This window comes from Mytilus edulis, chromosome 1 (assembly GCF_963676685.1).
Source record: "Mytilus edulis chromosome 1, xbMytEdul2.2, whole genome shotgun sequence".
Lineage (NCBI taxonomy): Eukaryota > Metazoa > Mollusca > Bivalvia > Mytilida > Mytilidae > Mytilus > Mytilus edulis.
Genome location: NC_092344.1, coordinates 42,391,689 through 42,403,960, shown reverse-complemented (window position 1 = coordinate 42,403,960; position 12,272 = coordinate 42,391,689). Strand labels below are relative to the sequence as shown.

Below are 12,272 nucleotides of genomic sequence, written 5' to 3'. Positions count from 1 at the left end.
GACTACATTTATCTTTATTTAAATGATGCATATGATTTTAAAATTATGCAACAATAATAACCCTCAATAGCAGACAGACATAGACAGGATCTCATGAGTTTCAAATTAATCAATGGAGTGGGGAATCCAGAGCAACCATTCAATCTGATACCCCTTGAAGTCAAGAAAACTATACGCATGCGCATAATTACCTAAACAAACCCTAAAAAAACACAAATATGTTAATTAAACGACCTAGATGGTTCTCCATTTCTTTATGGAAGTTCTATATCAAATATCAGTTTCATAACAGTGACATATAAGAAAAACTCTACTTCAGTTCTTATATATGACAAATACAGATTTATCGGAATTCAGAGTATCAAAACTGGGGAATTCCCTCTGACGTGTTTCTAAATTTATTAAAGCACTAAATATAAATACTGCTTAATTCTGATTTTCCGTGTTGTTAAAAACACTCATATATCGAGGGAAATATCAAAACATGAAGATTATGAGAAGAACATTAAAGGAAAGTTGTTTAAATTAATCCTTTTGTTTGTTTTTACCTTTTAAAGCAAGACAATCTTAAGAATCTGATATGTTCCTTACAGTTTAGAATAAAACAGTTGACGTGAGGGCATGGACCTGAGTCAATGGTATAAGTCTACAGATTGCTGGAAAGCAATCGTATCCCAAAAAGGGACCTCTCTTTGAAAAGTAAGTCTCCTGCTTTGGAAAAATAATGTCAAATTTACCAATTTCTATCTTTTTTTATAAACATGGTTCATTTTCACAATATTGAGTTATTATGTTATCTGACTTTTTATTTTTACTGGAAAAATATTTTTAAATATTTACATTTTGACTTTCATTGTTCTGCTTTAAATCAGGCTGGTTAACATTATCTGGGGTTTGACTAGTTTGATCTTTTCCTTTCAAATTGTCACCTGATGCTTGCATCTCTGCCATCTTTCTTAACTGTCCTCTTCCTTTTCTTTCCCTCTTTTTAATCCTCTGTTGTTTAGAATTGCCAACCCCATGGGAATGTGTTGAGGTTTTCCCAACATTTTCAACATTGCTTGTCCCAGCATTCTGATTTGTGTCATGTTCTCCTGGATCAGAATAGTTGTCCCCTGAGCTGTCTTCTCCACTTGTGTTATCACAGCTACCTTCAGACAGTGACATATCTTCCTCATCTAAAGTTAGATCAAGTCAAATTTTTCAATACATTCTTTTCACAAATATATGTATAAAGTATCTTAATAAAATTTTAAAAGAAAAATTTATATCATATTACATTACTCATGTCTCTGGCAATTCGTTTGGAAATGTTCTTGTAAAACAGCTTTCTAGCTAGAATTCAAGGGAAAATAAAAGACATAGTTTTAAAATGAAGGGAAGGTCAGCAAATTTTGTTTTTCTGAGGAGGTGGAACCATTATGACTATACAATATGGTCAACTGCATATTATGGCATTCAATCCTTAGTAAACTAAAAAATGTGAGTTCATTATTGTTTCCTATAGGCTTGGCTTAACCACAAAAGAAATTATCCAAGAAAATTTGCCTTTTTAAGAATGCACAAAAATGTATACCCATACAATGCTTCAAAATTGTCTTAATCAATTGTCCATTAACCAAGAAACCTTTGTTTTCCACGCTTTGTTTACCCTAATTTGAGTTTTGAGTCATAACCCCCAAAATCCAATCCAAACCATCCCTTTGAGGTATGGAAACTTGTGGTATAATTTCAGAGAGATATATAGTTACACTTAAACACAATTTATTGTCTGAAAACTAGAAAATACTTTTTTTGGCCTCATTTGGCCCCTTTTTCCAAAACTGTAAGGACCATAACCCCCAAAAATCAATCTCAACCTTCCTTTTGTGAATGTAAACCTTGTGTTTAAATTTCATAGATTTCTTTTTAATTATACCATTAAAGTTATTGTCTGAAAACCAACTGTCTTCAGACGACGATGATGACAATGAAAATGTGATACCAATGTACGACAGCAAAAACTTTGTGGTTTTATAAAAATGGTAAAATCAAAGGGACAGCAAACAATCCTATTAAGTATTAGTGCTATCAGTCAAAAGTTGGCAAAAGATATGCATTCACAAGGTGTTATTGTAATACAATGGTAAAAATAAGAAAATGGAGACTGGATATGGGCCACAGACAACTCTGCTTGTACATACGCATGAAACAACTTCAATATACAGATGCAGGATTCACTAAATTTATTGTATGAAATAAGTAGTAGAATTACACCTACAAGCTGGTATGAATGTAGTAGGAATCTACCTAGCAATTCAAATATTTTATATAGAAAGTAAGCGTATAGGGAAAATGAACAAAATTCTGACTGGATTTTTTTATATTCTAAGACTTGCAAAATCCCACTATCTTTCTGGATTTTTTCTGTTTTGAAAATATTAATGGGAATTTGGACCAAAAACACGTTCAGATTATTCATTTTTCATACTACAAAATTCCCTCCAGAATTGATTTATTCCTACCAGAAAATCTTTCTATCTGCCTGGAATCTTTTTAATTATCTTAAAGACCAAACAGCCTATTGTTTATGAGCATCAACTAACGCAGCTTGGTAGTGACATAAAAGCTCTATGACGTTGTTTCTAGCAATGAAAAAACGTCAAGTAATAACGTCCTATTTCACGTTTTTCACAGATTCCAACAAAGTGGAAACAAACACAAATGGACACAAAATATACATCACTAAAGACAGACATCCTCTTTTTTTTTTTTGCTTTACCAGTACTTTGAATAGAACAAAAGGCACTTTCCTTCTTGACATTTTTATGAAGAAATCACGGGTAGATATTTTTTAATCCTGGGTACGTTTTTCATTTTTACGTTTTATTTTTGGCAGAGCTGAAATCATATTTTTAAAGATCAAAACAATAAGAGTCTTAAACTCTTGAACCTGTATTTGATAGAAACAAATCTACTGTTTAACGTGAAACAAGAATTATGCTTGTAGGTTGGATATAAAGGATTTTTTTGAGAGTGTAGATAACAAGCAAGTATCATGTTAATGTTTGGGAAAACATGAAACTGAGGTTGCTATAGTGAAAAACTAAGTCGGTGACCCCCATTTTTTTCATCATATTTTGTTAATCAAATCATGAAAATATCTCCACACAAAATTTTAAGGAAAAATCACTGGTAGAAATGAATAGGATGTTTGGTCTTTAAACTAGATTCCTGTTTGCTAATGACACACATTTTGGTACCAAGTTCCAGTTTGCAAATTCAAACAGAGGGGAAAAGAATGAAAAGGTGTGTTGAAACACAATGCTGCAATTAGGGTCAAACAATTACAATACTGAATTGTAAGAAAATTTTGCTAATGTAAACTGAAGGTAATTTGTATATTTTTTACTGAAATAAAATTAATATTATCTCTCTGACAAATATATTAAGTAATCAATTAATTCAACTCTTATTTTCATCTTAGAAACATTTTTGCTACTCTACAAGTACATGTAAAACACAATTTCCAGCTTGATAAAATGCAGTTTCCTCATATATTTCAAAATTCTAATCCTTTTTTTAAATGAATATATTCCATGCATATCATTTTTTTGTTGTTGATGAGATTCAAACTGAAATGATTGACCTAGTTCTGTATTTGTGAATCTTAACTTACATTTTGTATATTTTCAGATTCCTACTAGAAAATTATTTGCTAGGTGGAATTTTGAAAAATTCCTACCAGGTTTTCTAGTAGGAATTTTATTTTTCTGCCAAATTATTCCTGTTAATTTGCATATTCCTACTAAGAAATTCCTGGTAATTTAAAATTTCTGTTATTTTCTGTGTGGATTCCAATTACTGTCTGACTAGAATATCACTCTTTTCTAGTAGGAATTCAATGTAGTATTCCTACTAAATTCCTTGTACTTTCTGTGTGGAGTACTAAGACCGTTTAGTGATTATTAGCAAACATATTTTAATCATTCTAATAGAAAAGAATTAAAGGATATGCCCTTCAAGCAGAAAAAGGCTAAATATATACAGTTTCTTAAGTTTAAAAAGCCAAATTTATCATTTCCCTTATTACATGCACAATATATTGAAGTTTACCACATCCTGGCTGCCTGGATGAACTGTTCTGAACACCGGTAGTGCTTGGTCCATATAACTGACAGAGATTAAATAGTGTACTCTGTGGAATGCTATCAGGAACTTCATTGCTTCTGAAAATATAAACAAATACTGTTGTTGTCAAACTAATGTATATTGTATTTTGTGGGGATGAACATTCAATTAACTAGTTTATAGATAATTAAGTTTAAAGCAGGACTTAATCTACCAGTACTGTGTAGTATTTTGTGGGCTGTTGGTGGTCTTTAGTTCTTTTTCTTTCTTGGTGTTGTCTGAGTTAATCAAAGTAAAGATTTAATTGAACCCTTGTTATATTCTCCCTTTTTTAAAAGTCATTATGAAATAGAAATCCAAAATATAGTTGCAACCAGGTGCTCCGCAGGGCGCAGCTTTATACGACCGCAGAGGTCGAACCCTGAACAGTTGGGGCAAGTATGGACAAAACATTCAAGCATGATACAGCTCTGAATTTGGATTGTGATCAAATTTTTGACATTACATGGGTTTTTTTTACACAAAACAAATGCCAAGATTTTACAAATCTATTAAAGATTTCTTCTTCAAACTTTTTAAATCTAAAATTAAATAGTTGACACAGCATAGGTTTCTGACACAGAATGAATGTGGTCTAATGAACTTAAAAGGTTTTTTTTTGCCTTTGAGCACTATGCTGTTGAATATTAATCCTCTCAAAAAAATGTTTGAAGAAATTTTCTTTTTATTTATGAAATCTGAAATGAGAAAAATTTAACCCCCCTCTTTTTTTTCACATCCCCGTTTCCCTTTTTCAAAACTGATATCAATTCAAATTTCTAATGGAGTTTGCAACAATAACTACTCATTTAAATACATCATAAAATATTAAGATGTAAAAAAAACTGCTTGTTATCACTGAATGGTAAAGATTATTTAAATTTATCAGTTGGTAGTAAAAAGTGTATATACATTGTATATTGTATATAACAAAGATTTAAGTTGATTCTGGACAAAGAAAGATAACTCCAATTAAAAAAAATTCTTGCTATTGCACAAATAGGATATTTCTTGCTTACTATTCTGGACAAAGAAAGATAACTCTAATTAAAAAAAATTTGCTATTTCACAATATTGTGCAATTAGATATTTCTTGCCATTGCACAATACTGTGCAATTGAAAAGACTTGCTATTGCACAATACTTAATATAATAATTTGAGATCCTGATTTGGACCAACTTGAAAACTGGGCCCATAATCAAAAATCTAAGTACATGTTTAGATTCAGCATATCAAAGAGGCCCAAGAATTCAATTTTTGTTAAAATCAAACTTAGTTTAATTTTGGACCCTTTGGACTTTAATGTAGAATTTGAAATTTGAAAACAGGACCAAAAATGAAGAATCTACATACACAGTTAGATTTGGCATATCAAAGAACCCCAAGGATACAATTTTTGATGAAATCAAACAAAGTTTAATTTTGGACCCTTTGGACCTTAATGTAGACCAATTTGAAAACTGGACCAAAAAAACTTCAATAATCAAGAATCTAAGTACATTTTTAGATTCAACATATCAAAGAACCCAACCGATTCATTTTTTGTCAAAATCAAACTAAGTTTAATTTTGGACCCTTTGGACCTTAATGTAGACCAATTTGAAAACGGGACCAAAAGTTGAGAATCTACATATACAGTTAGATTCGGCATATCAAAGAACCCCAATTATTCAATTTTGATGAAATCAAACAAAGTTTAATTTTGGACCCTTTGGGCCCCTTTTTCCTAAACTGTTGGGACCAAAACTCCCAAAATCAATACCAACCTTCCTTTTATGGTCATAAGCCTTGTGTTTAAATTTCATAGATTTGTATTTACTTATACTAACATTATAGTGCGAAAACCAAGAAAAATGCTTATTTGGGTCCCTTTTTGGCCCCTAATTCCTAATCTGTTGGGTCCTAAACTCCCAAAATAAATACCAACCTTCCTTTTGTGGTCATTAACATTTTGTTTAAATTTCATAGATTTCCATTTACTTAACCTAAGGTTATTGTGCAAAAACCAAGAAAAATGCTTATTTGGGCCCTTTATTGGCCCCTTATTCCTAAACTATTGAAACCAAAACTCCCAAAATCAATCCCAATCTTTCTTTTGTGGTCATAAACCTTGTGTCAAAATTTCATAGATTTCTATTAACTTAAACTAAAGTTATGGTGCGAAAACCAAGAAAATGCTTATTTGGGCCCTTTTTGGCCCCTTATTCCTAAAATGTTGGGACCAAAACTCCCAAAATCAATACCAACCTTCCTTTTATGGTCATAAACCTTGTGTTAAAATTTCATAGATTTCTATTCACTTTTACTAAAGTTAGAGTGCGAAAACTAAAAGTATTCGGACGACGGACGACGACGACGACGACGACGACGACGACGACGACGACGCAGACGCCAACGTGATAGCAATATACGACGAAAATTTTTTCAAAATTTGCGGTCGTATAAAAATGGTTTTAACAGATACTGACTCTCAAGTAAAAAGTTAAAGAATGATTGTCAATTGAATTGCAATGGGATGTATTCAGCTACTGAGGTATAACTACAACAAATACAAAAAGATGTCCCACTAACGATACAACCTCTGATTCCTAAAAAAAAAATGAATCTGGGAGTTATTGTTTAACCAATCAACATTAGTTATTTATATTTCCCAACTTGGTCTAGAACAATCAAATTTAAATTGTTCAAAGCTCAGCCTTCATTGCAGTATCTTTCGAGCATTTAACATTTTGCTTGTAAATTGTTCAGTAAACATTGTTTTAAATTTTTTGATTCAGACTATTTTTGGTAATTTATATTGCATGTTAATAATGGGTTTTGTACCCCCCAAAATAATTACAGAGATTAATGAATATGCAATAAAGACAGTCAAAGCTTTCTTTGACATTTAATATTTCAAAATTAGCATGACTAGTAATACATTTCAAAATTTTTGTTTTGTACCTTAGAAAATGAAAATCTCTACTGTAACCACCAATAGATCCAAATAATCCTGTATGTATTGGTTGACTGATGCATGTTGTGCCTTGTTGAGGACAGTCACCTGGAAAAATTAACATTCATGGACTTGTAGAGGAAAAATTCTTTCCGTAGGAAGTTTTAAATTACATTTTTTTTTTCAGAATCTAATGTGTGCATTTATAATCGTGAATCACTGATTACTGGTAAAAGTGGAATGTGACCGCATGTCACACCCCAAAAGGTTCATAATTGAATAATTTGATAAAGATTCAGAGAAAGTTTCATTGAATCATAATGAAGAAACAAGTGTGCACTTAATAGTATTATAAGTCAGATAGCTATATATGAAAAAATCAATGTCATCCCAAAAATCATTTAGATAAAGAAATAGAATAGAGGGTACACAAGAGAATTATGTTAGTAAGATTCTGTGAATGTTTCTTATATTTTGTTGAGCAATTCAAGTGCAATTGATTTATATTAAAACATGGGACAGAAGGTGGAGGAACAATTGGACAAATAGATGGTAAGACTCCCCATCTCTTTTAATTCCCCGCAAAAAAGCAGGGAGTATTAATATGTATTTATGTAGACAAAATGCCTGTCTGATGTACAAAATTATAAGCTGTGATATAATGATGAACTTTTACAATAACTAGCAATTTCTATTCACAAAGCAATTTTAATCAAGACTATTTAACCCTTACATTGGCAGTTATAGCATGGCATAAATAACATTTTGGTACCCTGTCTATTTTTTGCTTGAATATTTTATTCCCTTTTTTAGTGTTATCATGATCTTTTCTGAACAATTTATTCATGAAACTTCATTTCTTGCCACCAATGATGAATTTTATTCTATGAAGATTTAACTCAATTCTAAAATAAAAAGACTGTCATTTTTTTACATTTTTCTGACAGGATGAAGGACTCTCTTGTGCTAAGTGTACTGCTGAAATTCTCATTAATTCAAACTAGCAACATAAGAAACTGACCTGTCTGCAATGGCTCTAATGCGAAAAGGTCAAATCCACATGCATAGCATAATTTTTGTTCCTTAACAACACTTGCTGAACAACAAGGGCAGATTTTCCCATCACATTTAGGACAAACTACAGATCCAACTTGTAGAAATTCTCCACATTCTTTTCCATCGGGTAAATGTTGACATTTTGGCAGGATCCTGGCATTTGAATGGTTTTCCATGTTAAGAGATCATTACAAAATTAAAATATCTGCAAAAAAATAAGATAGTTATTTACTGTGTTAGTACATGAAGTATGTAGAATTTGATATAAATATACTGTTGACACAGAGATATGTCTCACCGTTTGGCATAAAAAAAAAAGACAATCTGATGGTCAGCAACATTGCTTCTTAATTTGATCTAGTGGGCAGGGCCAGAAAATGGTGAACAAACTAAGATGTACAGATAATAATGCACCATTGTACAAAATATCATTGATTTATCACAAGAAGAAAATATTGTAGCTAGCTGTATAGGAAGTACCTATCTATTAAACTTCAGTAGAAAACTTAACATTGAACATTGCTAGTTAATTCAAAGTCACTGGATCATGATCAAGGGGCACATTCAACCTTGAAATAGTCATCAAACTGATATGTATTGGAAGTATCATAAGTAGTTTCTATCAAACTAGACATGAAAACTTTACAATTGTTGACGCTGTCGTTGACTTAATTGTGGATCATATTTTGTTGAAGATTTTTGCTATGGAAAGATTTTCCTTATCAATCATTGTTTTCCTAAAATTTGCAACAAGGATAAAAAAAAATCATAAACTTTTTTTTTACCATAGTAAATAAAAAATTTCTTCCATGATCAACAGGTCCAACAAATTCTGGCAAACTCTCTAAAAATGGTTATCTGATGATTTCGGCAATGCTGACTTAATTATTTGTAGATCATTATAAAATAACTAATCTAAGAATTCAAATAGAGAAAAATATTCTTTCACAGTAGTTTGTGCATATACCTACACATATATCTTATATAGGTGATTGTGTGTTTTATGTAAATTTATGAAAATTTAGAATAATACTTATGTATAAGTTTATGGTATCAATATCAGTTTATAATGTAATGGTATACATAGAATTGGCTTATGACTTGTTGTTACATGCATCTATATTTCATTTATATGTTGTTTTAATATTATAATTGTCTGTATTTGGATCAAGCCTCTATTGTGCTCTTTCCAATAAAATATTAAATTGAATGTATTCAATATACAAAATGGATAATTTTAAAATAATTTAAATTAGTAGAAGAGACAAAAAGTACCAAAGGGTTATTCAAACTCATAAGAAGTAATTTTTGCTGAATGTAAAACTAGAGTCTTCATGAAGCCTTATTCCCTCATCTGGAAAAAATATGCCATTTCGATATAAACATAAAAAATAAGACTAGAATATTATTGACAAATTAGATCTTATATTGTTAATCTAGTTCGCTGTTCACGGATTCTGTGAATCTGTAATAGTTTTTTCAATTTTCAGTTTATTTATATGTTTCAGAGTTCAGTATCATGTATGACATCCATTTTTGCTGAACTTGTTCATAATTTTGTTTAGGAGTCAGATGAAGCCTGCTTCCTAGTGCATGATTTTCTAGCTGTATTAAAGACCCTTTTATGATCTTGGGCTGATTTTTGCTCTTTGTTCAGTTTGTTGTCTCTTTGACACATATAGTGGCATTTCTTTAAAGATTTGTATTGCTGATATTTTTTGTTGGTTTCTATTTCTGCCTTTATAATTAATAAGTGAAACTAATATAATTCATATATGAAGGATGGTAATGGGGGAACCTTCATGACGAATAACGTTAAAAATTCTAGCCAAATAACGTTAAGAGTAATTTTTGGTGCATGACGATAAAATGTACAATTTCTTTTAGACGATAAAAAAAAAACTGATTTTGAAGAATCACGTTAAATTTTTCCCGAAAATAACCATAACTGCTACTTATTTGACACCTTTGACAAATCACGATAAGGATATTTTGACGATTCGTTGTAAAATTTTAACCAATTTGACGCTCACGGTAGCTGAAAATGACCGTTTGATGTCTGACGGTAAAGGGCATTACTACTCTCATAAATAAGATGCTTAACTGCGCACAGCTTGATACGACTGCAGAGGTCAAACTGCAAACTGTTTGGGTAAGTTTTGACACAAAATTCAAGCTGGATACTGTCTGAATTTGGATTGTGACCAAATTTTTACATAATATAGGTTTCTGACACAAAATAAATGTGATCAAAGATCTTAAAAATTTGAAATGGGACATTACATGCAATCTTTACCCCCAAAACACAGAAAATTAAATTTTAGCTAAGATTTGTTGCTACTGTGCAATACTGTGCTATAGTGCAAAACTGTGCTATTGCGGAATACTGTGCTGTTGTGCAATTCAAGATTTCTTGCTATTGTACAATTCTGTGCAATTATAGATTTCAAAAATTTTAAAGAAAAAAATATGAACCTCCAAAAAATTACCCCCAAACTTTTTGACCCTTCCCCCCAAACTCAATCTCAGCCTTTCCTTTGTGGTATAGAACCTAGTAGTACAATTTTAGCGATATCCATACACTTAAACACAACTTAATGTCTGGAAACTAGAAAAATGCTTGTTTTTGGCCCCATGTTGGTCCCTTATTCCTGAATATACTTTTGGTAATCCCAACCTTCCCTTTGTGATATAGAACCTTGTGGTATATTTTCAGAAAGATCTTACACTTACACACAAGTTATTGTTAGGAAACTACAAAAATGCTTGTTTTTTATCCCTTATTCCTATACTGTTGGTACCATTACCCCCATAATCAACTCCAACCTTTCTTTTGTGGTATAGAACCTTCTGTCAAAATTTCACAGCTGGTTAAATTATATGCGTTTATGATAATAATTTGTGAACGATGATCTAACTTTGATGAATCACGATAAGGCTACTTTCAAAATTGATAAAATGAGTGCCCCCCTTTTTAAAATCCTGGATCTACATCTGTATCTCCGATCTATACATTTCATATATAAAAATCATGACCCCTTCATATAGTTCCCAGGTAACCTGTATATTATCTGTGACTTATGTATTTGATTTGATTAATAACAACTTTCATTACTTTTGTCAATTTAGGACAACATCAAAAGTTCAATGTAGGATAACAAACTTAATTCACATATGGGGTCATTCACATCTATACAGCACTGCTCAAAGCAAAAATATATATTAGCCTTTCAACATGTTCAAGACATCATAAATATTTAGTCTAAGATGTTGCCTCAATAATTATGAGGGTCAAAGACGTACTCAATTATGGAATGGTGCACAATGCAAATTATATTCAAATTTACAGATAAAAAATAATATAATAATCATGATAATAGTTTAAATATCATGATGAAATTGCAACCTGCTGATATTTTATATATTATATGTCTCTGATCTAATTAATTGCCCTGCGAGTGATAGCTAGGTCTCCTACATTGAATTTGTCCATTTTAATAATTTAGTCCCAGATTTACCATTTAAAAAAAGTCACATTATACCCCCACCCCCAAAAAAAATTGTCCTTCACTCCACACCAATTTAAAGAAAGATTGTTCAGACAATCCCTCCAGCCTCCAATCAATCTGTTGGATCATTAACTTACCTTTGCACAGTTAATTTGTCGGTGGCTGCGACATATTTATTTTACTTTCTCTTTGAACAAAGGTTGAATATTATCAATCAACGGTTTTCGAAAAATTGATATGGATATAGTTATATTATCTTTTGTAAATGTCAATACGCAGTCGGGTGCAAGGTCACCATTTCAATATTGGTCTACTGTGTTGCTATGTTGATGTTTCAACTGTTTACGTTTCCCGCCATTCTACTTTCGTTTTCGACGTTAAAAAGGGGGGGATATCTCAGAATATACGTCTTGTCTTTCTGTATGGGAGCTACCATTTTACTTTTAGGGGAGTCCGGGAGGATTATTGCGTAAACCCCTGAGGGTTTACGCAGTATATATTGGACGAGTGATGTAGTCTTTCGGAACACCGGATGTTAGTCGGAACACTTCTGGTCTTTCTATGACCACCTTTCAAATACATGCGCAATAGCTATGACCACCTTTCAAATGCATGCGCAATA

At 31.6% G+C, this 12,272-nt stretch overlaps 1 protein-coding gene across 1 annotated transcript in view; it reads right to left on the bottom strand.

Annotated features, from left to right (window-relative positions):
• The window catches only part of LOC139516239 (E3 ubiquitin-protein ligase rnf213-alpha-like), a 152,110-nt gene extending 140,145 nt beyond the window's left edge, over window positions 1–11,965 (bottom strand). Inside the window, exons 1-5 of the mRNA XM_071306268.1 lie at window positions 11,788–11,965; window positions 8,107–8,346; window positions 7,094–7,193; window positions 4,096–4,208; window positions 841–1,178 (exon numbers count right to left, since the gene is read on the bottom strand). Of these exons, the coding sequence (XP_071162369.1) occupies window positions 841–1,178; window positions 4,096–4,208; window positions 7,094–7,193; window positions 8,107–8,317 (762 nt within the window). The 5' untranslated portion in view covers window positions 8,318–8,346; window positions 11,788–11,965. The remainder of the gene's footprint in view (window positions 1–840; window positions 1,179–4,095; window positions 4,209–7,093; window positions 7,194–8,106; window positions 8,347–11,787) is intronic.
• Window positions 11,966–12,272: the final 307 nt, after the last annotated feature.